This window comes from Mauremys mutica, chromosome 1 (assembly GCF_020497125.1).
Source record: "Mauremys mutica isolate MM-2020 ecotype Southern chromosome 1, ASM2049712v1, whole genome shotgun sequence".
Classification (NCBI taxonomy): Eukaryota; Metazoa; Chordata; order Testudines; family Geoemydidae; genus Mauremys; species Mauremys mutica.
In genome coordinates, this window is record NC_059072.1 from 198,735,614 (window position 1) to 198,763,050 (window position 27,437).

General features: G+C 42.1%; 1 protein-coding gene and 1 long non-coding RNA gene across 3 annotated transcripts in view; one reads left to right on the plus strand and one right to left on the minus strand.

Moving 5' to 3' along the window:
* Positions 1–1,689: 1,689 nt before the first annotated feature.
* SYNJ1 (synaptojanin 1) overlaps positions 1,690–27,437 on the minus strand; it is a 117,142-nt gene continuing 91,394 nt past the window's right edge. Inside the window, exons 26-31 of the mRNA XM_045002329.1 lie at positions 25,027–25,074; positions 23,277–23,315; positions 23,108–23,178; positions 18,141–18,249; positions 15,260–15,483; positions 1,690–4,827 (exon numbers count right to left, since the gene is read on the minus strand). Coding sequence (XP_044858264.1) covers positions 3,973–4,827; positions 15,260–15,483; positions 18,141–18,249; positions 23,108–23,178; positions 23,277–23,315; positions 25,027–25,074 — 1,346 coding nt within the window. The 3' untranslated portion in view covers positions 1,690–3,972. The remainder of the gene's footprint in view (positions 4,828–15,259; positions 15,484–18,140; positions 18,250–23,107; positions 23,179–23,276; positions 23,316–25,026; positions 25,075–27,437) is intronic.
* Positions 17,634–26,000, plus strand: LOC123362055. 2 transcript variants are annotated; one of them, XR_006576330.1, is made up of 3 exons: positions 17,634–17,712; positions 20,075–20,237; positions 25,045–26,000. It is a non-coding gene; the product is annotated as an uncharacterized LOC123362055 (long non-coding RNA). The 2 variants fall into 2 exon arrangements; XR_006576331.1 differs by lacking the exon at positions 17,634–17,712 and adding an exon at positions 17,996–18,039.

Consider the following 27,437-nt stretch of genomic DNA (forward strand, 5'->3'; position numbering starts at 1 on the left):
AAATTTCAAATAAAGGACTTTGAAGCTCGGGGGGGAGGGGGGACGGGATCTCGGGCCGCTCGGGAGGGGGTCGGGGACTAAGGCCGCTCGGGGGCTCGGGCCGGGCCGGGCTGCGCCGCTCCTGAGGGGGGCGGGGGCTAGGGCGGTGCTCCGCGGGTTAGGGCCGCTCGGGGGGGGGGGGGCCGGGGCGGGGGTCTCGGGCCGCGCGGGGGGGGGTCGGGGACTAAGGCCGCTCGGGGGCTCGGGCCGGGCCGGGCCGCTCGGGAGGGGGGCGGGGGCTAGGGCGGTGCTCCGCGGGTTAGGGCCGCTCGGGGGGGGGGGACGGGGACGGGGTCTCGGGCCGCTCGGGAGGGGGGCGGGGGCTAGGGCCAGGGCCGCTCGGGGGAGGGAGGGAGGACGGGGTCTCGGGCCGCTCTGGAGGGGCGCGGGGGCTAAGGCAGCTCGGGCCGGGCCGCTCGGGAGGGGGCTAGGGCCGGGCCGCGCCGCTCGGGAGGTGGGGGCTCGCGCAGGCCGGGGCTCGGGGCTCAGGCCCCACCGCTGGGGGGGGGAGAGGGCGGGGGCTCGGGCCGCGCTGCTCGGGAGTGGGGCCGGGGCTAGGGCGCCGCTCCGCGCCGCTGGGGGGGGGGGAGAGGGCGGGGGCTCGGGCCGCTGGGGGGGGGGCGGCTAGGGCCGCGCTGCTCGGGAGTGGGGCAGGGGCTAGGGCGCCGCTCCGCGCCGCTGGGGGGGTGGTTATAGGCTATATCGGCGTATAACACGCACACATCATTTGCCCCCTATTTTCAGGGGGAAAAAGTGCGTGTTATACGCCGATAAATACGGTACCTAATGTCAAGCAGTTCACCACGTTACTGTGAAAATTCATTATCCATGAGTAAAAAGTCTTGTGACTACGATTCTCAGAAAGTTACCATATGTTTTAAAAGGACCCTACTAACACAGAAAAGTAGATTTTAAAGTTATAAATTCAAGCTGAATTGGAAATTTAAGAGAATGGAAGAATGATTTGATGGTGAAGAGGTCGTTTAGTGAGGGCAGTGGCTGTTCCTCCTCATTCAGAAGTAGAGGCAACAGCAGCAATGGAAGCTGCTTTTCTTCTGGCCCAGCTAAAAAGCAGCAGCAGCAGGAGGGATTGCTGTGTGGGTCTCTATTTGTGGTCGACATTATCCTTTAATTTAGGAGAGGAAGGACAGTCCTGTGGTTAGGGTTTTAACCTGGGACTTCGAAGACTGGTCAATGTACAGCACTACCGCAGTACAGCTGCGCCACAATAGTGCTGCAGTGAAGATGCTACTACGCCAATGGGAGAGCTTCTCCCACTGGGGTAGTTAAGTACCATCTCTCAGGAAGGTGGATTATGTCAACAAGAGAAGCTCTCTTGTCAACATACTGCTGTCTACAAGAGGGTTAGGTTGAGATAAGGGGTGTGGAATGTTCGCACCTCTGAGCAACGTAGTTATAAGTCAGTGTAGACCTGGCCTGACATCCAACTCTCTGCTCTGCCTGTGATCTTGGTTCAGTCACTTACTCTCCGTGCCTCTGTTCTCCAATTGTGAAATGGAGATAACAGTCTTTTCCTACCTCACAGGGATATTGTGAGAATAAATGCATTACAGATCATGAGGCACTCACATATCGTGATAATAGGGGCCATGTAAGTACCTAAAATAAGAGAGAATAAAGCTAAACTTCTTAAAGACAGGTGTATTTACTTCAATAATACATCACTGCATTTCACAGGATAGATACGGAATGTTGTATGCCACCGAGTTTTAATACTGCAGTTTTGTAAAGTATACAGTCATAAGTATTGTGTGCCACAAGCAATAAAATTGTTACACATTAACAGAGCAATTTACTACAGGGAACACAATTCATGAAAATACATTTAGCATTTCTAATTTTAATTCTCAGTATTTTAGTACTTTTGGTAGTAATTATTTCCAGTAATACACATTACAGTGGTTAGCTATTTGTACTATATATTTTAGCATCTTTTTGTGCAGTATTTTGTCAAACTCCTTAATCCCATACAAGTGTTGAGGTGCTGCATATTAAGTACATTTTAGACAGCAGTTTGTAAGCACTGTAATTAAATATTCATCAAGGAACATATTCATCACAAAACTGCAATTTGCACAAGCAAAGTTTCCAAAATAAAATTGTTTTGCTAATGTAAGCCTGTATACCAAAACCACCAATCACATAGATGTTAATACCTACAGTTTAATCTAGTTAATTCACATATTGAAGCACAAAATTTATCACAGGTACCATGTTTAAAATTTACAATAATTTTTTAATGACCTGAACAGAAGAAAAGCACAATATAAAACTCACTACTGTAACTTCTATCCAACAGCATCTCCTAATTTTACTGTTAAAGGAAGAGTGGATTATTTCTGAATGGAATATTTCTGATAGTATTGGAGAATTTAGAAGTAGTATTGTCATTCTTTTGCTGCTATAAATGTAATGCTAGTAAACTATGATTCACTTACAAATGTTGCAAAAATAATTTGTTTGCTAATAAGCCAGTAAGTGTAGGTGTATATGGTGGCTCACCCCCAATACATCTCATAATCAATTTTTGATGCATTCCATTTTTGGTGAATGTACACAACTTTTTTATATAAAAGTCATGTTATAAAAGATACTGTGAATGGTAAGGAACATTACCATTTCTTTAGCATACATAAGTGTTGCTAAAGAAATCTGTTATTTTAAATTCCTTCAAGATACCAAAATACCACATTTTATGTAAATACTGTGAACTTCAGACAATCATAGAAACAGGACCAGTTGCATGTTTACAGTATCCTATGCGAAAAGATGTAGCCTCCACTGACTTCAAAGCAGCACAACAAATGTGGTATTTACAACCTCTGGGGGAGGGAAGAGTGCTGGTTTAGCACAGGGATAGAAAAGTACACTTCAGCTCAGAGGGTTGCTGCTCTCCTGCTTTCTCTGCTGAAGCCAAGGTTTTGAAAATATAGCAGTTAGTAGAGAGAGATGAAACTGGGCAAAATGGTGCTCAAAACACTCCTGAAGTCACAGCATAATTGCTTATTTTCTCACCCAGATCTTTACAGAGGACGAGAAACTCTTCTGGAATGACTGGGACACAACAATGAGATAGTGGGAGATAAACTAATTGAAATACGTTGCTCTCCATTGAGGGAGCCTGTTTTTAAAAATCAAGGCAAAAGATGAAAAATGGGATTTATTTTTTAAGGGTGAAGAGAAAGACTTTCGTAATATCAGTAGTATCCAATTTCTAGGGGAAAAAAGCCTTTAAGAGAGTGATGAATAAATGAAAGAAATTGAATACTAAATAGCTATTCTAAGTTTACATCAACAAATGGTGGAAATTACTAGACACAAAAGTCAATAAATTTAATATTTACTATATTAGTACATGAGGTCTTGTTTGTATTTTGAAAGTAACTATTTTAATTTGTGCCTCAAATTTAAATATAATTAAGCCTTACTAATCTCCATAACCTCTGTTATAAATTGCTTTCTAAATAGTACCTGTCCACATTCAATATTTTGATTAAACTTTGGCTGGTCTTTGGTAAATATTTATAAATATCAGTTACCAAACAGTAAAAAGGGACTGGAGGGGTCTAACAGCTGGAAGTCTCTTGAGCATTTTGAAATTCCTCTGAGGAGAACAGAAATGAAAGTGCTTCATAAACAAAAACTAATTTCCAAGAGTGGTATACATTCTATTAGGATTAACTAATCCTTTCAAATATGACTATATCTAAATGTATAGTAATTGTGGACAATTCTTTTGTGCACTACCATATATACATATTCAAAATTTGTACACAAACAGTGGTTGCTATGAATAGAGTTAAGGTTCAGTGCATTTGACAATGAATATTGCACATAGAATAACCTCAATGCCCAATTATTCTTTTGGATACACCAAGCAACAAACTTAAAATCTCTTGTATTTTAGAATGTCTATCTTTCTGTAAAATCTTGTGTTGGTGACACTTTAGGTGCCAACAAAGCAAAAGGATCTGCAGTGGATATGGTCTGGGTTATTCTTGATGGTACAGGAGGTGCAGGTGGTCTTCTTGCTGGCAGCGTATAGAAGGAATCAGTAGAATTCCAGTCATTATCAAAGGTAAAGTCTGAGCCAGGAAATATATTTGGTTCAGTGCCCACTAAATCTGGAAAACTAGGAGGTTTCCTGGAACTGACTCTCTTGAATTCTGTAACACATTCAGAGGACGTCTTTAGTTTTACACTGGAATCCTCCTCTTCCTCAAATGTTACCCATCCTTTTGGTTTTGCATTTTTCACTATAGAAGATTTACTTTGCAAACAAAACTTGTCTTCAAAAGCACTGATAGAGAACATAGGCTTGCATTTACTAGGATTTGGAGGATTTAGAGAGGGGAAAGGGTTATAAGCAGCAGGTCCTTCTATTAAAAGCTGTGAAGTTACGTCAGGTTCTTGGGTTTCAGTTCTAAATGGGTTTCCAGCATTAACAGTTCTTTCAGTGAAAGGATTTGTGCTGTTCAGTCTGGTAGCCAATGAATTTGGAGAGCTGCGTACATGTTCCTGGGATCTGCTATAGGCTGGATTAGGAGGCATTGCTGGCATGCAATTTACAGTATCCAAAGTGTTAACATTGCTTTGTGTTGCAGAAGGCAACCACGTCAACTCCTTTTGGTTTAAAGTTGGAATAGGTGATATTCGAACAGATGTCTGAACCTTTGATGCAGCAAGCAGATTAAATGACAGATCTTCAAAAGGGTCATTGTTTAACTTTGTTTCAAGTTTAATGCCATAGACTCCATTTGCGTTAATCTGTAAAGAAAACAAGGTGTTCAGTAGTAGCATTTCAGTTTGCTTTTAAGATCCTTACTATCTCCCATTTCTCATTGTTCCTATAACAAGAGTAGAAGCTTTGGGGCTTAAACAGAAGCTTCAATGCAGTTTAGTTATAATATATACAATGTACACATAGTAATGATGATTTGTTTTCTAGGCAACATTCTTTTAAAAATCCCACTTGCTAAGTGCACAAAGACAAATACCTCCTTAGTTCTTGTAAATATAAAAATTTTACTCTTATTTGCTGATGCAACTTGAATACATTTCATGCAACTATCTGAATCAGACAAAGCACTATTGTACACCACATTTAATAAATTACAAAAATTACATGTTACCATTTGAAGAACTGGGGCAAATATGGTATATTCTAAACAACTGATAACACAGCACAGAAAAGGTTTTAAGTGCTGTGGGGTCATTCTTTATTCACAATTTATAAAAAGGGTGATGTTATTAATATTTAAGTATCACAATGAATGGAAAATTAGTGTTAGTAGTATATATTTTACTTTTAAAAAGCCTAAATTAAGGAACTCATTTCTCTGCACATGAAGTGATGATCACCAGCCTTTAAAAAAAAAAACTGAAAATTTATTTTAAATAGCAAGTTATCATTGTTTAGAATATGACCAAATGAGAATAATAAAATTTTTCTCCATGCAACTTCCTCATCTTTTAAAAACTTATGAAAAAACATTCCTGCTTTTATAATTTCCTTGGGTGACCAAGTGTGTACAGTATAACCTTCACATTCTCTAACACTATCTAAAAAAAGCTCAAATCTGAGATTTGTTAAATTAATCATATTGCTTATGATGGATAGTTTTATGCTCCATAATTAACTAAAGTGAGGGAATTATGTTCAAGGTAAAATATTTGTTGAGATTCTCAAATTCATAAGCAACTCAAACTTTTAACATAGCTGTGTCAGCCTTAATTTGGAATTTTCAACCTGAACATTCTTTTGTTAGTGAAAGTTTTGTTGAACTAGGACACTAACTGCAACCATCAACTAAAATTTAGTTTACAAAGAATCTACATTTGTTTATCTCACAATCGGAGTGTTATTTATTTACTATAATTACTTTCAGGCTGTTCTGACTCCTGAGAATTGTTTTATAAAGCAACATACTCAGTAGGCAGCAATGCACAATTATGGGATTATGTGCTTTATAAGTCTAAGGCCTACTCTACTATTAAAACTTTTACCAGTATAGCTGCACCAGCAGCTTCTGCCAGGATAGCTTATCCCATTTAGGCAAGCAAAAGGAGCTATACCAGCAAAAACACTTTTAGACTAGAGCTTTTGCTAGCATACAAATTTTGCAGACAAATCACACCTCAGCTGACACTGCTCCGCCTGCAAATGTTTCTAGTGTAGATCTGGCCTAATACAGATATCAATCTGTAATTAAAAAATAATGCATCTTTAACTACACTACATAAATTGCAGGAGTAATTTGTGGAAAAAAATAGCATTAGACTATATACATTTAATAATTTTCATGGGGAATGTAGAAAAAAGGTAAAGCTAACTATAAGATGAATGTAAGTAGTCAGCTACAGTTCAACACAGTCTGCTTGAATCTCATGTTGATCAGGCAAGTAATTTAATTTTATGATGTCCAAAATCAACTACAACACAATTACTCTTTAATTTTAACTAGACATATTTAAGTAATGTTGGTCAGAGGTCTTCAAAACAAATTCTTGTCTTTCATGGATTCACATATAAGGACTGAATTTTTTATATTGAGGCAAGGAGTACACCGCTACCTCGATATAACGCCACCTGATATAACACAAATTTGGATATAACGCGGTAAAGCAGTGCTCCGGGGGGCGGGGCTGCGCACTCCGGTGGATCAAAGCAAGTTCAATATAACACGATTTCACCTATAACGAGGTAAGATTTTTTGGCTCCCAAGGACAGCATTATATCGAGGTAGAGGTGTATATTTTACTTCCCAGGATAGCAGCTATTCTGCTGTTTAGACTTTGAAAAGGTAAAATCTGTTTCTCATGAAAAAACACTTTTCTGAAAGCTTCATCAAGACTAAATTTGAGGTAATGGTACATGTTACTTCAAAGATATATTTTGCTCTACAAAATAAACAAGCTGTGTAAGACTTTAATTAGTTCATAAAAGATGATGAAGTCAAATTTTCACTATAGTGCTAGCAAATACAGCTAAGAGACTCCTTCTGTCAATATTCATCTATTAAGAAAGAAAAAAGCAAACTTTATGGGATGACAGTTGTTTTAGTATGTGGACAAGTGGTTTTAATGTGGATGAGACTGCAGATGTATGAAGCAAAAAAAGACTCATACATCTTTTCTGCTAGAAGAGATGGAGATCACATACAAGATTGGTAAGTAGTCAGGTACCTGTTACCCTGATGGTTGCTCCTGCTTGCGAAAGAAAAAAAAGACATCAAAGGAAAAAATTAGAGGAAAAATCCAAGGTACCTCACCAACCTCAATAATCCTTATTATCCAAAATGTTTTAAATAGTATAGTTACGTGTGAAGAAAAATATGTCTGATGTTATGTATACAACAGATACAAGATGAGTGTACCAGTGGACTTAATACTCTGTATATTGAATTTTAAAATTTTGTTGAAGAAGAATTGCAACTGGAGCATAAGATTTTATAAATTTGATCATGAAGACTCAACAACATACTTTCTGGTTAATTTAAGTCAGATATTACTTTGACATTAACCACGTGCTATGGAGCAGTCCAGGATCATTTTAAAAGACTTTTTCCAAGCACTTAGTCCACGTAGTTCATTTTGCAAGAGAGGGCCTATAGCATTTAAATCTCACATTCTATCAGAAAATGTCGTTTTACATTTAAAGTGATCAGTTTTACCTTAGTTTGAAAGGTACTTTTTTATATTGCAACGTTTTGATTACCCTTATAGTTATAGAACCCATGCAATTCATACAGTAGTTTATTTTATAAAGACAGCAGGAGTTTCAAAGTTTTCAAATGCATAAAAATTCAGTAATCTTTAATCAGAGAGTGGGATCTGGACCCATAAACTTTCAAGACTTGAACTTCAACTTAATATTTTCAATCCAAAACTCCTTTCAGAAGACTATATGTTGATAAATACTAAATAAATGGGGTAGCCATGGTTTCCATTCTATAATTAAATTCTACAAAGAAAAGAAAAATGAAAGATGAGAACAATAACTTAAGACTTCTGAATTTTTCCTTGTGATTAATACAGATAACTTTAGAATAAGATTCGGTAAGGACATTCCCTGCACATATTTCACAAAGAATTTCAAGTTTTAAACTACATCAGAAAGCTTAAAAATAAGGCTTTTGAAAATGACGTTTCAGAATCAATATTTAATCAGAACATTTAATACATTCTGCAGTACTTCTTGTGGAAGCTCAGGTGCCTCTATCACAATGTCATATCTACTTCTGAATACAGAATTGCAGAAGCTCTGATGTTCTGATACATTTGTTTAACCATTTAAGTATATTTGTAGAGTCTATACATGTTGTGAAAATGGAGATAAACTGTCATAACTATTATGTTTAAAAAAAACCTCCAAAGTGTGATAATCAAGTTTTGGTTATTTTTAAAACTATTTTATTGTTATAAGTTTCCATCAGAAGAAAAAAAAATTAGCAGCCAAAGGTGCACAATGCAGGGAGTGATTCAGAGGCAGGAAGAAGTGCAGGAGAAGGAAGAAGAAAGGGGTATTTATAGGCTTTCAACTAGAATTTAAGATCTTTAACCCATCAAAGACCCATTCGGCCCTCGTCTTAACCATGAATAGGGATCAATTTAAGCACATGCTTAAATGCTTTTAAGGCTGACACATTCTTTGATGTGAAAAAATAACTAGAATGTTGGCATAAACGTAAAGCATCTATTTCTTGTTCCATAGAAAATGTCTTCTAAAAAATGTTTCAATGCCTACTTGTTGATTTTCAGTCCAAGTAAGCAGTCCAGCAGCTGAGAAGTACTGTACACCAAATTCACTGCTGGTGTAAATGGGCACAAATACACTGATACTTTAAGGCAGTGGAGAATTTGGTTAAATATCTGGTTACCTGGAAGCAAAGTCCCTAATTGCTAACATTGATCTTTAGTATATTATAGCTTAGGGAAGAATTTCAGCCTTTTGTGCATACACAACATACTGCAAATGTGCTTTTAATTTTTTTTTTTTAAGAAATGTCTAAAAAGAGAAGGTTACTCACCTTGTGCAATAAACTGAGGTTCTTCGAGATGGTTGTCCCTCTGGGTGCTCAACTTTAGGTGTCTTGGGGCCCTGCGCTTCTAGTCAGAGACTTTGGGTAGCAGTACCCCGGTTGGCTGTGCTCACACCGCTCCGAGCGGCTACCCCAGGCGTGCAGCCAACTGCCACCCAGTTCCTCTTCTACCCCCAGAGGATCAAGTCGAAACTCTGAAGCAGAGGGGAGGAGGGTGGGTAGTGGAGTACCCACAGGGACAACCATCTCGAAGAACCCCAGTTACTGCACAAGATGAGTAACCTTCTCTTCTTCTTCGAAGAGTGTCCCTGTGGGTCCTCCACTTTAGGTGACTGAAGAGCAGTGCCCCTCAGTGGAGAGGAGGGGCTTCAGAGTTGATTTATGTATGGTGGAGAGCACCGATAGACTGAAGTGAGCGTCTGCAGCTGACTGCTGTTCCAAGGCATAATGTTTGGTTAAAGTATGGGGCGATGCCCAGGTAGCTGCTTTACAAATATCAGTGATGGATATATGTTTGAAAAAGGCTATGAATGTGGACATAGCTCTAGTGGAGTGTGCGCGAAGTCCAGAAGAAGCTTGCAAATTGTAATTTTGGTAACATAGCTTGCTACAATTAGAGATACATTTAGAAAGTCTCTGTTTGGAAATGGTTTGGCCTCTTGATTGTTCTGCTGTGGATATGAATATAGCCTGGATGATTTTCTGAATGTTTTTGTTCTCGCTACATATAGCACAAGCGCTCTGTGGATGTCTAGCAAGTGAAAGGACGCCTCCCTGTTGTCGGCGTGTGGCTTGGGGAAGAATACAGGTAAGTAAATGGGTTCATTGAGCTGGAAGAGGGAGGCACATAGGGGTTGTGTCCCTTAATGTGGGATAAGTGTTCTCAATACCCTTGAGAAAATGCTTAAGTCAGTGGATGGGTGAAGACCATGAGTCTGTCCACCTTGTCGTGAAAGGTGGTGATGGCTGATAAGTGCACTTTGAGTGAGCTAGTTGAGAGGCCTGATTTTTTGAGTGTCAATATGTACTCAAGGATAGTGGGTAACGGGGCCAATTGTGGAATGATCTGCTTGTCTCTGCACCAAATGGAGAATCTTTGCCACTTGTGTGCGTATGTTTTTCATGTGAAGAGACGTAGGCTGTTAAGTAGAATGTCTTGGACCTCCTTGGAGCAGCATGTTTCGAGTTCTGTCATCCCTGGATTAGCCATGCTTTGAGACAAAGTGTTGGAATGTTGGAGTGATGGAGGCATCCTGCATCCTGTGTCAGTAGGTGAGGCAGGAGGGGAAGGGTTCATGCTCTGACAGACATCTGGGTCAGGTATGAGAACCATGTTTGTCTGGGCCATGTTGGTGTAATCAAGATAACCCTGGCTTTGTCTTGTCTGATCTTGTGTAGGACATGACTCAACGGGGGGATCGGGGAGAAGGCATACAGGAGTGGGGCCTCTCATTTGATGAGGAAAACATCTCCAAGAGATTTGTGTCCTGGTCCCGCTTGGGAGCAGTATTGTGTGCATTTGGCATTGTGGGTCATGGCGAAGAGGTCGATTGAGGGGAATCCCCATTATCAGAATATAGTTCGCAGAATTTGTGGGTCCAGTTCCCACTCATGCATCTGTGAGAAGTTCCTGCTGAGGTTGTCTGCTCTGGCATTCTGGTTTCCAGGTAATTAGGATGCCGTGATGTCTACGTTGTTGAAAATGCACCATTGCCAGAGGTGGACTGCTTCTGTGCAGAGCAGGTAAGATAGGGCCCCTCCTTGATGATATATATATATATATATAAGACATAGTCGCCATGAGAATCTGGACAGTTTCGTTGTGGATCGGGGGAGAAAGTGATGTCAGGTGTTTCAAACTGCTTGGAGCTCCTGTAGGGACCAGTGGCCCTGGATGGTGTTGTCAGCCAAGCGTGCCCCACATCCTACCAGAGAGGCATCCGTGGTGATAGTGACTGATGGGGTTTCCCTTTAGAAGGGAACGCCTGAGTGGACGTTTGTTTTGTCCACCATATGAGCGAGTCTTTCACTCTGCTGGGAATTGTAAGCCGTATGTTGATCGAGTGTCTGTGACGAATGTATACAGTGCATAGCCAGGTTTGTAGACATCTCATATGCAGCCTGGCATGTTGTAGCCGACATGTGTCCTAGAAGTTGTAGGCACGTTCCGGCAGACGTTTGTTGACTGTGTCTTAATGTTGTGATTAGCTTTGTTAAGGCAAGAAACCGTTGTTGGGATAGCCATGCTGATGCCGTGACACAGTTGAGGTGTGCCCCTATAAAGTCCAGTTGTTGGGTTGGGGTCAGGATGGATTTCTGTAGGTTTATTTGTAACCCTAGGTTTGTAAATAGGATTAGAGTGGCGTGAACTGCCTCGTCGTATGTTGGTGCTTTTAACAGGCAGTTGTCTAGATAGGAGAATATGGTCACACCCTGATTGCGAAGATGTGCTGCTGCCACAGCCAATACTTTGGGAAAAACCTTTGGAGCCGTACAGAGGACAAAGAGAAGTACTTTGTATTGATAGTGTAGGTTGCCAAGAGTGAATCATAAGAATCTCCTGTGCACCAGGTGTATATTGACGTGAAAGTGAGCATCCTGTAGGTCGAGGGCTGAGAGCCAATTTCCTTTCTCCAGTGCTGGAATTATTGTTGCTCGGGTTACAATCTTGAAGCGCTGTGTTCTCACAAACTTGTTCAGTTTGCGTAGGTCCAGAATGGGCCTCCATCCACCTGTTTTCTTTGGAGTGAGAAAGTAATGCGAGTAGAGCCCCCAACTCCTGTGCTGAACCAGTACTGGTTCCACAGCACCTAATTGCAGGAGATGGTGTATTTCCTGCTGTAACAGGTGCTCGTGAGATGGGTCCCTGAAGAGGGATGGGAAATGGGGGTAGGTAGGTAGAATGGAAAGAAAGGGGATGGAATAGCCCTTCTGCATAATCTCCAGAACCCATTTGTCTGTGGTGATGGTTCTTCAGACTGGGTAAAAGGGTCCCCAAATGGGCTGGAAATTAGAGGTGACTCTGGGATTGGAGAATGTGGGGCTCTCATGTCCTCAACCAACACTTCAAAACGTTCACCTAGAAGTGGATGGCTGAGATGTAGACGACTGGTCCTGTGTCTGACAGAGTGTTGTCTGGCGCTGCTTGTGGAGTTGATCATAATGTTGTTGAAGCTGAGTGTGTGTGTATGGGGGCAGGACGGAATCACTGGTTGTAGAATGCCTTGTTTCTTTTTGTTTGCAGGGATATAGACACCAAGCATCTTTAATGTTGCACGGGAGTCCTTCAAGGTGTGTAAGGAGATGTCTGTGTTCTCTGCAAACAATTTTTGCCTCTTAAAAGGTAAGTCCTCTACTGTCGCCTGGACCTCTCTGGGGAAGCCAGAGAGATGGAGCCATGAAGCCCTCCACATGACAATGGATGTGGCGATGAAGTGAGCCACCGTGTCAGCAGAATCCAGAGAAGCCTGCAGGGCAGTTCTGGCGATGAGGAAGCCTTCTGCTATATCGGCTTTATATTGTTCTTTTTTGGCAGCTGGGATGTGTTCAATAAAAGTTGACACCTGAGGGAAAAAATGACACCTGCGTGTGTACTTGGCCAGTAATGCAGAGTAGTTTACTATGCGAAACTGGAAGGTCGCTGATGAATAGGCTCTCTTGCTGAAGAGGTCTAGGCCTTTCCAATCTTTATCATAGGGGGTGGTTTTGGGTGGATGTTGCTTCCCCCTTTGATTAACTGTTTCTACTACCAATGAGTTTGGAGTAGGGTGGGTAAAGAAGAACTCAGCTCCTCTAGCTGGCATGTCGTACTTCTTGTCAGATCACTTACAAGAAGGTGGGGCTGTGGCTGGAGTCTGCCCTATGGTTTTTGCTCCGTCCATGATGGCAGCATTAATGGGCAGTGCTATCTTGGCTGACGGAGAAGCTTACAATATATCTGTCAGCTTGTGTTGTGTCTCTGGTAACTCAGCCAGTGGGATGTCTAATGAATCCGCTACTTTTTTTTTTTTTAAACAAATCATGAAAGGATTTAAAGTCATCTCCCAATGTGGGGGGAGGTGGCATTACTGTGTCGTCCAGAGACGAAGTCAGGATGTGAGTAGGTGAGAAGGTGTCACCCTCTGGCTTGTCTGCAGATTCTTCAGCTTCCTCCTCCAGCAGTTCTGGGGAAGCCAGGGCAGATGGTGGAGGCAACTGCTGTGTCCTGAATCTGGATGGATTGGATGGCTGGGTTTTCTGGGCTCTGTATAATGCTCAGAGGTCCCAGTATGCCCACTGCAGCAGGAAGGCCATGGGAGGGGACACCCATTGTGAGGGTTGCCAACCCATGCTCTGTTGCTGAGTGAGTTTAGGAGAGGGGTGGTGAGATGTGCTCACTCCTGTCTCCACATCCTCCTCTTCATCACTGGAGAAAGGAGGGGCCAAGCCAGCAGGTGTATTGATAACACTTGGCCTTGACCTGGCTGGGGTGCCATCGGTGCCAAAGAGTGGAGTTCCCAGGGTGGAAGCAATGAGGAGGTCTGCATGGCTGACAAACTGCTGCAGTACCGGGATACTTGGTGTCAGCAGTGCAGGCAAGCTCAGGCTGGGAGGAACCAGTGTTGTTGGTGCCGCAGACTTGTCATATTGTATTGGTGCAGCAGGTGGCATCTTAGTGCTGCTCTGTGGCTGAGATTTCTGTTCCCTCGATACCGAGCTATAAGGCTTAGTTTTGCTGCTGTGAGAGTGAGACTGCACAGGGTCTTTTGCTTCTCGGTACCGGACAGTCCCGCTGCCTCACGGCCCGGTGCTCTGGGTCCGGTCGGGGATGGCTTTCTTTTTAGGTGAATCCCGGTCTGGTGAGGAGTGAGACCGCTTGTTTGTGGCTTTGCTAGGACCATGGTCCTTAGCAGCCATTTTTGAAGAGGACCCCATATCTGAGGCAGCTGCAGGTGAGGCCTGGTAAGAAGATGTCTTGGACTCAAGGTCGGAGGCAGGTCGCAGGGATCTCTACATCATTCAAAGTTTTAACTGGAGGTCCCTGGCCTTTCTTGTCCTTGCTGTGAGTTTCTTGCAGTGGGGACACTTATGAGTAACGTGTTCCCCCCGCCCCAGGCAACGGCCACACTGTGAGTGGCTGTCTGTCACTGGTACTGAACGTCTGCAGGTCAGACAGTGCTTGAAACCTGGCAAGCCAAGCATGTCCAAGCCTAGCTGAATAAAGAATAGGAATAGTCCCAGTCTAATGCCTCTTCAGGGACTATCCGCCTGATGGTGGGGAGAAAAAAAAAAAAAAAGGACAGTTTTTTTTTCAAATGGGAAATGAAAGAAAAATGAAGGGAGATTAGCAATAAGGGAAATTAAACTGAGAAAAGGGCAGAGAATAAAGGCATATGAAAGTAGGTAAGGGCGCTGCTATCATTCCAACCGAAATCAAAGGTGGTAGAGAAGGAACTGGGTGGCGGTTGCCTGTGTGCCTGGGGTAGCCTTTGGAGTGGCGCAAGACAGTGGCTGCGCGTGCACAGCCAACCAGCACACTGCTACCAAAAGTCTCCGACAAGAAACGCAGGGTGCCAAACAACCTAAAGTGGAGCACCCACAGGGACACTCCCTGAAGAACTATTGCTTTTTTTTAAACAAAGGGCTTGTTTTTAAATAAATACTTTAGCTAGTACACAGAACAGAGCATTCAGTGTTACTGTTAAAATGTCAAATTATTTTAGAGTATTGTATATTTTAATGAACACCAGGAAATAAACAGAATAAATGTACTTAGTTAAAATTAGGACTCAGCATTCCACCCTTGAAATGAATTGGCTCCAGTACGAAGCTCCAAGTATTTCTGTGCAAGATTTAAATAGATACTTTTTCTTAAGAGATCTCTCTCAAGTTGCTTAGTCTGTAAGTTATGGATTTGTGTTATTGTGAAATGTATTCAATTTTAGAAAACACATTTTTCATATAAGGTACAAGATTATAATTCTATTGTTATATGACACGATGTAAGAACATGTAATTTATATTTTAGGTAACTATCAAAATTAAAAATTCTCAAGAAATATATCCTAAGTTTAATCATTAATGGTACTTTTTTTTGTTCTGGGGCTTTCCCGCAATCTGTGATAAGTCAAGGTAGGCTGTGTTAAGGCACAAACTAAAATATTCAGTTGTACACTTACTTGCTGTTGTGAAGGAACCGATTCTGAAGGCAAGCTGTGGGATGACCTACTCCGGGGAGGTGGCTGCGGTGGTGCTTCCAGAGTCTGTGGAGGAGTTGTCTGAGATGTATGCATCATCATAGGTATAAGAGGCTCTTGCATTTTTTGAACAGATGGTGGCTGAATGGTGGGTTGAAGAGGAACTACGGCCTGAGGTTTTAGTGGTTCAGGAAGCAAAGGCGACCCTACAAATACATTTACAATGCATTTTATTAGAAATATATTCTGGATATTTTCTCCATAAAAATGATTATTAAAATAGGTATCTAGATAACTAAGGTCAAACATAAAATATATTTTGAAAATCACTGTTGTACAGATGCATACGCCGAACAATACATATTTAAGACAGTTTTATCAGTCAGTTTAGGATGGAAGCTGAAGGTGGTCCCTTTGAAAGTCAATTGGTTGTGTTCTCCTAAATCACTTAGGTGCTTTTGAAAATCCCAAGATAACACTAGCGGTGCAGCCATCATGAGTACCAGGCCACCACAACACACAATTTGTTACATATTCCTCTTGGTACATTAAAAGTTACTTCTGAAATACAACTAAGGCAGGAGGTAGTACTGTGTCCAGGGCAAAATGAGGCAGCCCACTCCTGTATTTTCTACTCCATGCATCTGATGAAGTGGGTTCTAGCTCACGAAAGCTTATGCCCAAATAAATTTGTTAGTCTCTAAGGTGCCACAAGGACTCCTCATTGTTTTTGCTGATACAATCTAACACGGCTACCACTCTGAAACCTGTCACTTCTTAAGTACAGTAACTCCTCACTTAAAGTTGTCCCGGTTAATGTTGTTTTGTTGTTACGTTGCTGATCAATTAGGGAACATGCTCGTTTAAAGTTGTGCAATACTCCCTTCTAACGTCATTTGGCAACCACCTTCTTTGTCCACTGCTTGCAGGAAGAGCAGCTCGTTGCAGCTAGCTTGTGGGGGCTTGGAACCAGGGTGGACCGGCAGCCCCCCATTAGCTCCCCACTCCCCTAAGTTCCCTGTGCAGCAGCTGCCCAGCAGGCTAGCAATTGCAGCTGTCCCTCCCCCCACTGCCATGTGCTGCTCCTGCCCTCTGCCTTGGAGCTGCTCCCTGAGACGCCTGCTTGCTGGGGCGGAGGGAGGAGAGAAAGAGGAGGGCTAATGTCAGTGTGTCCCCCACCTTCCCTGCTCCTCTACCCCACTTACCCCATCTTCCATAGAGCAGGGGGGACATGACAGGGCTCAGGATGGAGGGAGCTTCTGGCAGCAGCTGCAGTCTCAGCAAGCTGATCTAATTAACAAGGCAGTGGTGGAAATGCGCATCTCTCTCTCTCTCACAGGGTATGTGTCTCCAGGGCCGGCTCCAGACCCCAGCGCGCCAAGCAGGCGCGTGGGGCGGCATTGTCCTGGCAGGGCGGCATTTGGCTCCGGCGGACCTTCCGCAGTCATGCCTGCGGGAGGTCCACCGGAGCCCCGGGACGAGCGGACCTGCCGCAGGCATGACTGCGGAGGGTCCCCTCTTCCTGCGGCTCGGCTTGAGCTCCCGCAGGCATGACTGCGGCGGGTGCGCTGGTCCCGCGGCTCGGACGGAGCTCCCGCAGGCATGCCTGTGGATGCTGCACCGGAGCCGCGGGACCACGGGACCGTCCGCAGGCACTTCTGCCCCGGCTGCGGGACCGGGCGGCGCAGCGCGCCGCCCTGCTTGTGGCGGCGGAATTTCTAGAGCCGCCCCTGTGTGTCTCTGTCTCTGCAATGCTGTCTCCCCTCCCTCCATTCCTGCTGCCTTGTAGAGTATGAGAATTAACCCATGAGGGCTCAGCCAACTGCTAGTTCATCATTTAACAGTAAGGCATTCCCTGGGAAATATCCCACCCTCTGACTCCACCACCTCAACCAAGCTTCACAATGATCATCACTGTGTACCGGTATTAAATTGCTTGTTTAAAACGTGTGTGAGTGTGAGTGTGAGAGAGAGAGAGAAAATATTCCCTGGAACCTAACACCCCGATTTACATTATTCTTATGGGGAAATTCGATTCCCTTAACATCATTTCGCTTAAAGTTGCATTTTTCAGGAACATAACTACAATATTAAGTGAGGAGTTACTGTAGTTTCCCTCTAAAAGCACATTACTTTTGAGCCTCTACACTGGTTGCTAGTTTATTTCTAAGTGCAGTTTAAGGCATTAGCTGCTGACTTAGATTATTCCACACATTATGGAATAATGAATAAGGCTAAGTTTTAGTCAGACATTTTTAGTAAATGTCATGGCTGCAGGCACCGCCCCCGCCGCTCCATTGGCCGCAGTTTCCGGCCAATGGGTGCTGCGAAGCTAGTGCTCTGGGCGGAGGCAGCGCACAGAGTTTCCTGGCCATGCCTCCACCTAGGATGGAGCTGAGTGAGGGGAATGTCATCACTTGCGGGGAGCCCCCCAGGTAAGCGACACCCAGAGCCCTCCTCACCCCATCCTGTGCCCCACCCCCAAGTCTTCTGCTGGGAGAGAGGGGGACACAGTGGCCCGAGACTGCTCCAGCAGCAGCCAGTGTGACTGGCGCAGGGGCTGCCTGAGCTGCCTCTGAGCCAGGTGCACCAGCAGCTGCAGAAATCCCGGAAGTCACGGAAAGCCATGGAATCCGTGACTTCTGTGACCTTCATGACAAACCTGCAGCCTTAATTATGAGGAACGGCCATACATTATTACATGCAAGAATCTTCATTTTCAAAGAAAACGGATGACTTTTTCAGTTGGAAGCAAGTCAAAGGTAAGAGTGGGGTAGGTTTGGATAGGGTAATAAGGCAGCCAACCTAGATTTGCCATTAAACAGTACACTACATTTCTTTTTCTTCTAAAGTATAGTATTACCTCTTGGTGGCTCAGCTGGCTTGGTTTGGGTTTCAGGTGTTGGCCTCCCCACAGATGGTCGGACATGGCTTTGTGGTGCACTAATAACTCCGGCTCGGGGTGGAACAGTCTGAAATAATTGGTAAAAATAAAATACTTAAGCTATACTTCTGGAATTGAAGTGATCTCCTGCTGAATGACTGATGATTTTTTTTTTGTATTGCAGCAGTGTCAAGGGCCCCCAGTCATAGACTAGAAGCCCTACTGTTCTCAGAACTGTACAAACACATAACAAAAAGACAGTCGTTTACCCAGAGAAGTGGGAGTCACATAGGTGGCTTCAAACTTTTGTTCTGTGGTCTCAAGAAATATAGGTTCTGTGATGTGCAGTACAGAAAATGTTATGCTTGACATGGGACTTATTCTTTAGAACCCATGTTTGCAAATCTTACATGTGGGTATACTGTCTCCAGGCAGGATGGAGACATTCTGCCTAACCAAAGAGTGCCAGTAAATATGTTGGCTATCCTTTTTTGATGAACTTATAGAGCAGAGCATTAAAGGAGAAATATGAAACTATTACAAAGAGGAATATAATTTGAAAGAACACACATGCCTATAAACTGCGTGTGGTGTGAGTCATGCTGCCAAGAATGGATACCAGAAGAAAACGAATGATCATGTAAAGCAAATGTTTTCTGTCCCCAGTTTATCCGTTGTTGCCAATCCTACTGTGAGATTTAACAGCAGTGAGAATGTCCCAGGGATTTTTTGGAACAAAAAACTTATACACAATTCCTCATACAAACTGTGTCTTAAAAAAAGAAGAAGAAGAAATCACCCTTGATCTGGCCTAATACATTTACTAGATTTAGAAGACAATGTTTAATGGCCGTGGTCCAGTATACCGGGATTAAATCCATCTAGTGACTTTTAAATGCTTTAAGCTATCAAGCATCAAAAAAAAAGTATAGCTTTCTTCCTTTTGACTGCCAAGTGGCTGGCTGGCTGGCTAACAAACAACACAACACACAAAAAAACCAACCAACCAGGGTAGTTTTTAAGAAACAAGTTTTGTTAGAATAAAATCCATCCCAAGAAACAAGCCCACTTCTGTTCCTTTGGATGTTTAGGAAATGGATATTTAGGACAATAGGATTATATTCCAAGATCTATAAAAGAAGTTGTTTTCCTTATGAAACCTATACAGGCTCCTCCGAATCAGAATAGAATAGAAATAAAGGCTGAAGCAGTCCTTAAAACCACTCAGTGTTCATGGAATAGACAATAGGACACCGTGGCTATCTCTAATTCTGAAAGTCTTCTAGCAGAAATAACTGCTGCCAGAAAGGCTGTGTAAGGCAAGGAAAATAAGGAAATTGATCTCTGAGATTTGAATGATTAGTGGGTTAGGGCTTTAAGAAATCCTTCACATACAGATAGGAAGGGATGAGATTTGGTTTGTTTTATTGAATTATGCCGGCAATTGCCAAGATGTGGACCTTCCAGGAATTGGGTTTTAGCCTCAAATTTAATTATTTTTGAAAAAAGTGATACAAAATGTTGATTTTGATCTGATTTATTCATCTAAACAGCAATGGTTGAATTAAAGCTATTTCTTTGAATAGGAACTATTGGTGGAATCTTTGCTGGATGCCAGCCTGTTTTAACAACTTCTTTGGAGTATCCCTTTTTGGTTAGTAATGGCAACAGTCTCATGTCAGCTCCAGAAAAGGGACAGGAAAAGATTTCTCCCATGGCTCAAACTGTGTCTGTTTCCTCAGAAATGAAAACAGCCAGTTTAACATTTCTGGTGGAACAACGAAGGCCAGATTGTTGAAAATTACCTCAAGATCCTTGCACTAGTCAGGTCTGAGGCAGCAGGAAAGTTGATTCAGTAGTAGTTGTCCAGGAACAACTGAAGATTGAAAATAACCTCTGCTTTCTCTTGGCAGGGTCTTTGCTCTCTCACTCGCTAAGGTGATATGAAGTGCATCCACAATGAGGTATCTACATTTCTGGTTTTGTGGAGGAGAGATGACTCAGATTCAACTTTATGGCTAGCAAGGACTTTTCCTCAATGGTTTCTCCCCAACACATCATCTTCCTGGTCAGCAGGTAGGTCATCAAGCCATGTGGATTGAAGAGATCTCAGAATTGATTATCTCCTGCCTAGGACTTGGTGATCTAACCTAAGTGCTGATTTGGTGGTAGGCTATTGAGTTCTTGTGTTGTATTGATAATGGAAGAAAACTTTGGAGCTATTTGCAAGAAAGGCAAAAATTCCCTTCAGTACCTCCTAAGAAGAGATCTATGCAGGCTAAGGTCATGTCTACACAGTAGGGTAATGCGCACTACAGGGGTGTGATCTCTAAAGGGCACTAACATATTGAACCTTAATTGGTCCATGTAAACTCTGCAGGTATGCACTAATAGTTCTCTAGCGCTCTTTAACATAGTGCCGTTTAAAACAATACTATCTAAAAATTCCCTGGTGCGCACCAGGAGAGTCTTCGCGGACCAATTAATGCACAACATATGAGAGTGCTTTAGAAGTCACACTCCCACAGTGTGCATTGTCCTACCATGCAAACATGCCCTAAGCAGTCTCTCAGGACTGTTAGCTTGGCCTCTGTCTTGTCAGTCATTTTGGGAGCCTATCCAAAGAGGAGCACTGCTGAGATGCCTTAGAGAAGGGAGACAACATTCTCCAATAGCCAGCAAAAGCCCAAGGAGTCAATTTAGAAATTTAAGTAAATTATCTAAACAAAACAAAAAGCAGCAAACTTGAAAAAAAGTGCTATAAATATCCAAGAAACTAAGGCGACAGAGCTTAACTCCAAAGCCAAAAAGTGATTGGTCTGGATCTGCCTCTCTCCTGTCAGTTCACTAGGAAACAGAATGTATTGGCAGACACCAATACAAAATCTTAACCCTGTATAGCTCCAAGCATTTTGTAAATGTCTCTTTTGATGGAATTCCCTACAACTTCCTTTAGAAGACCAAAATACAGCCTACGTGATTTTTATTTTCAAAAATATTTCCTTATATTTAGCCTAAATTCCCTTTAACAAGTTTATTCCATAGCTGCTTTCTTTCATAACTTGATGGGCACTTAATGCCTCAAATGCACACAAAAATATTCTATCTAGAATATGCTACTGCAGTTTCTTTTCCTCTGAAATGGCTATTGTGATTGCAGTGAGGAACAAACAGAAGGAGCAGAGATCTCCTAAGCAACAGAGCTCCTGTTTTTCATGCAAATGTCCTAATAAATACAAGCCTTCCACAACCCAGTAAATACTTTAAACAATTATCTCCGATATCTGTAGACAGTTATCACCTCTTAGTAGTCTTTTTAACAAAATGTACATGTTGTGGCAAGGCACCTCCTTTGCCTTCTTGGGCTCAGCATTTTCCCCCTTTGTCAGGGTGGGGGGGTTGTGGTAGAAGGATCTGGAGTAAATAAGTTCCACTAAGGAAGGTTTTATTCTTCACTTGGGTATTTCCCACCCACCTCCCTCTCCAATATTTACAAGGCCCAGGGAGTAGTACTCTTTAGCCAAACCAAAGAAACAAATTCACAACAGAACAAAGGAATACCTTTCCCTGTCCCCTCTCTGGGATGTTGCCTTGTGATGCTGGGTGCCAGTTCTTCCCCAAACAGGCAATTAGCTTGGTTGCTGGGAGGAGAGAAGCTTTCCACCCAGGAGAAGTCTTTTCTCCCTGCTGCAGGTTCTCTCTCATCTCTCCACCTCTCTCTCACCAGAAAAGGGGTTTTTAAAGGTCACAGGAAGCCCTTAATTGGACTCAGGCATCGCTAGTTGACCTGAGGTAGCCTCTTTTCAGCTCATGGAGAAAAGGGTCTTTACTTTTCTAGTATGGATTCCACCACTCTCTTACAGCTGTGCAGTCTGACTTTGCCACAATATCTAACACCTTTTAATTTTTCCCCATAGGCAACTCTTGGAAAAAAGTATTTGCCAACTCACTGCTGGTGAATGAGACAGAGCAGTCAAGTCCCTCTCACAATTAGGAGGCTTCTGGGGCAGGTGGGAAGAAATCAAGAGTTTGCAAGTGTTCATTTTTCCTTCTAGGAGCCAGAGATGTGGGTGGCTTCAAATTTATCTGAAACCTACTACCCAGCAATGATATAAATAGTGGAGCCCTGAAGAACACCAGCTATGGGCTGAGCTTCACCCCTGAGTGTCAGTTGTTGCTCCAACAACAATTTTTCATATCAGCCTTTGGTTAGCAAGTTTAGTCCTTTGACCGGTCAAGCTTGCCTGCTCATAGGTCATTCCATCCAATTTTGATAATATTAGTTGCCCTTTTCTTGACCCTCTCTATATTTTTTGATTTCTTACTTGTAGAGAAGTACCCAAACTACTGAAAACTGTACACAGTATTTCAATTTAGTCACACTAACACTGCACAAAGAGGAACTAAAGGCACTGTACATTCAACCGAGTCCTTCACTGTTATACAAAGATCCCAGGCAAAGTGTTAAGGTTGATTAAAATCAAGGTACAACCACCATTATTTATCAATAAATTGTAGACTTCAGAATGCACATAAGCACGGATGATAAATCCTATCCTTCCAAATCATCTCATTTTAAACAAGATTATAAAACATACAAAATAACTATAAAGTGTCTGATTCTGCTTCACACATCGTGTCATTATTTAAAAGTGGCCATAAAGCACAATCACTCTTATTTGATAAAGTTTTATATATACTATGCATGTGTAAATTACTATATAAAGGTCCAAGGCAATACAAAGTCAGCTCAAAATCTTTATTGGTGTATCTACAGTCTGAACACAGCAGGAATATGATTTAAAATTGTGTCTCCTCACACAACTTGTAAGATATCCACTCAATTTTACATATCTCTCGTCCATAACACCATTCTTAAGAAAACCTCTCAACTAACTAATACAGTGTAAAAACTTTAAAAGGAAATTTAAAGTTTGAATGCCTACCGGTCTGGCTCCACTATATCCAGCAGTTCCTGTGCTTGTGAATCCAGCTGGAGGTGGAGGCTGACTACGAACTGTAACAAAGCCATTAGAGACCATTGATTTAGGACGTATTTATAAGTTGAAATTTTCTGTAATATAATTAATACAAAACAAACATTATCTGTATTACCTAAGTTATCTTTTCTTTGTGTTCCGGGGCTTTTTTGAACTTTGAAGCATGAAGAAAAATCAGTCACAAATGAGATTTTCATTGACAGATCAGGTGCAAATTGATATTACGCAATAATGGTATGTTATCACTAACAGAAATGGGAACAATAGGATTGCATTAGTGATGAAAAAACCTTTGTGTGAGATCTCTTTCTGCAGATATTGCCTATGTTATTGATATTAGGGTTAAGACTGCCTCTGTTAGAGTTGCTGTACTGTATAGCATATTCTGCAGCAACTCTGGCAGCTATGTCTTCAAAAAGGGTAAGTTTCAGGAAGAGGAGCTGATTCAAAAACATGGTCTCAATAAAGTCTGTCTGTAACTGTATATTGTTCAGTGAGTTAAAGAATTTATATACAGATTCCTGGCTCTAACTTCCTCCTGTTATTGGACACAACATTTTGACAATGAAATCAATATTTGAATGATGATTCTGATGATCAGCCTTGAATGCAACATTCGAATTATGAAGTGCAAAATATGTTAAAAAAATTATTTCCAACTGACACAAACACACCTCTGAATGCCTCAGGAAGGGAGAGAGGCTCACTAGTGACAGATCTACTGCCAATTAATCATGAAGGTCCCAGGCAGAACGTCAGATATGGTAACTTGAAGGAGGCCGAATAATGGGTGTGTCTAATCTCAAGACAGGCAGCTCTTAATTGGTTAAATTTGCTCCAATTGGCAGATAATTCTGCTCTCAAAGGCTATGTCTACACTAGCACTTTTGTTGGTAAAACTTATGCTGCTCAGGGGTTTCGAAAAAAACCTCTCTGAACAACATAAGTGACACCAACAGAGGCGCTAGTGTGGACAGCACTATGTTGGTGGGAGACATGCTACCGCTACTCGTTGGGAGTGGGTTGAATTATATGGACAGGAAGCTCTCTCCCATTGGCACGGAGCGGCTATACGGGAGATCTGACAGCAGCACAGCTGCAGCAGTACAGCTATGCGGCTGTAAGCTCTCTAGTGTAGACATGGCCTATGGGTATGTCTACATAAGAGCTGGAACGTGTAATTTCCAGTTGGAGTAGACATACCCATGCTAACTCCAATTAAGCTAGCATGCTAAAGATTGAGCGTAGCCATGGCGGTACAGGGGAGGGTCTAGCTGTCCCGAGTATGATCCCGTTCAAAACAGGCATGTATGTGGGGTAGCTAGCCCCTCCCACTGTGGCAATACTCTATTTTCAGTGTGCTAAATTATTTTAATGAAAATTACTCCCTTGAAAGTACACGACATTCAGTTCTTTGTTTAAGAGAAAAAAAGAACTTGCTAGAGCCCTGCTTTAGTCACAGATAAAATATTCTTTATTCCTAAGTCTTCTGCCTAGAACAGATACCTATAAGCACCTATTTAAAAGATTTCACCTTAACCCACCCATGCACACATACACACACCCTTCTGAATTATTTTAAACAATTCTGAGATTAAATCTTGAAAGTTTTCATTACCATGGTTTAATTTTTTCACTTAATCTTTCATGAGTGAATTTTGAACATAAAGTTGCAAGCAACCAATAAATGCAAGTAATTAAATAGAAAACAGTCTGGAAAAAATATACTATAGAAGGATAAAAGTTTAGGAGTTACACAACAAATTGTTGGATTTAAACAGCAAGAATGTCTTTAAGCAGCGAGGACACTAATGTCATTCAGATATTAAAGATTCATTTCTACCATGCAAAAATCATTATGTTACCTTCTATTTCTCTCCTAGCTACCCCAGGACTGGGAGGAGCTCCAAGACCTTTTCAGAGAAAGAAGAGAAGGTGTATATTGCATAAGGAAAGCAGCAGACTGAAAAGAGGCAGAAACATACAGGACATAACATACAAAAGAACTTTCATATTTAAGGAATTTTTAAATGGCCTAACCATATTGCACTCTACCACTTGCAGCAGCACAAGAAAGTCACACTAATTGGAAATAACTCAACAAATCAGTTAATGTTTAGAAGTATTACATGGCTTCAGTTTTACATTTCTGTTAAAGAGAATTTAAATGTCTGCTATATTCACTGCCTAAAAATTTTGTTAAGGCACAATTAAAGTTGACTGGCAGAGCCTTGCACTCTTCCAAAATATCTTAATTATATTATACTGCTGTAGTTATGTGGGAATAATTATACCATAATAAAGTCACTTTTACTCTGGAATAAAGTGTCCACACAGGGGGTTAGTTCTGCCCATCAATTTCTCTATGTAGATGAGCCCAATGTTTCAGCCTGGGCTGCCCTATACTAAGCAGACATGAGGAATGGCTAAGTACATGTGATATTTTACCAGGTATATGGTGTTCTTCAAAACTGTATTCTTTCATTCATTTGTATGCACACCAACTGCCCTTCACTGTATTAGGGGCAGCTACATCTTGCAGTAGGTTCCCACAGTTCACACTAAAATATGAGGAGAGGTGTGGCTGTGCCCAAAGGCATGAGGGACTCTTGTTTCTGTTCTGAGTTATTTGGACTGTGAAAATAGTAGTCTGGTGGCACATAACACCGCACTACAAGACAGACCCAAGTGCAGGGGATGTTCCAGAGGCAATCCTTAGGATATGGATAAAGGGACAGTAACATCTGGGACCTATAGAGTGATTTGTGCAGAGTAAATATGATATTATTATTACCTAGCTCTTACATAGTCCTTTTCATTAGTAGATCTCGGTGGTCAAGTAGAGGCCAGGCAGAGTCAGCTAGTCTTCACTAAGACTGCCTTAAAGGCAACTTTTGCCTTAGTGAAGCCACACATCGATGATTTCTCCTCCGTACCCATATGCTGTATTCCCAGAGTGTTCCATAGCATGTGGAAGGACAGAGTGCTACAAAAATTTGCCAGGAGCAGGATGGAGACTCACTCAAAGTGGGCATTGTTAATGTTGTGGGGGGGACTGGTGTGTAACTTAATCCTGTATTTCCTGGTTTTCAGAGGTTTAAGTATAGGTGCACTTAGTATTCTGGAAGGGGACAGGGCACTGCTACCAACCATAACTTTGTGTTAAGGAAGTGAATTTCCTTTATTTTTTGAGGAAGGTGTGGTTGAGAGGAGGGCATGATTGGGGAGCAAAAGAAGGCTTCCTGGGAACATCTCACTGCCACTCAGCTACTAGTTCTGTTCTTCCTGTATCCCCTCCACGTCTTCAGCAAGGGAGTGAGGAAGGCAGTAACTGATGGGCTCTGAACACATCTACCAGTTGGAGGGAAGCCCCAGACTCCATACTCTAACTCAGGGGCTAGTGTAGGAGGAAGGGACTCTGCACAATCTTCCTCACTGCAGAGGTGTGAACTGACTCGTTCATCTACTCGAGTGTTCTCCTCCTCCCTCTCCCAATGTTTACCTCAGCTCCCAGTGTGGAATACAAGTTTTCAAAAAAATCTCACTGTGCATGCAAGTTTTAGAGCAATTTGAATTAAAATCAGCTCCCTATGGGAGATTTTATTTGAGAAATTTTGGACTAAATGACACCAAATTTACAGCAAGTATACCCCTGACTCTGTTGTGGCATACCAATAGACACATGGATTTTAAAACACTGAAAATTAAAAGATCATAATGTGGGGAACCATATATTGGGAACCCCTGGATCAAATGGCCCCAACGTCCACCACTAATACTACTCTTGATGTTAATAGTTAAGGTTACATCAGGATTTCTATTTTAACAGTAGTGAAAAAGCTCTACAAAAATTCTGTCTTTTCTGTTACAGTATCACTTTTCACTTTTATTGTAGTTTGTGCACCTCTTGATTATTTTTTAAAATAGCAGGGTGTGGAGGAAAATACCATCTGACATTTGCTTTGTCTGTCTTAAAAAGAGCCTTGTGACTGAAATTCTTCTAGTGTCTCACATTTCCTTCACAACCATGTTTCCAAGGAACAACCCTTTAAGGAGTGAAACTGATAGGTGTAATCCATTGTTTGTGCATACTGGATGAATTATTACTGATAGAATGTTGAAATTTGTTGTGTGTTTATTTTTCACAACATAAATTACTGTTTTGATTAATGACAGTATTCTGCTGCCACGTTAGTCAATGTCCACTTTCCACTAGTCCTTTGAAGAGGGGTTTTTTGGGTTTCTTTAAGCTTGTTTAAGTTTGTTGCCTAACATT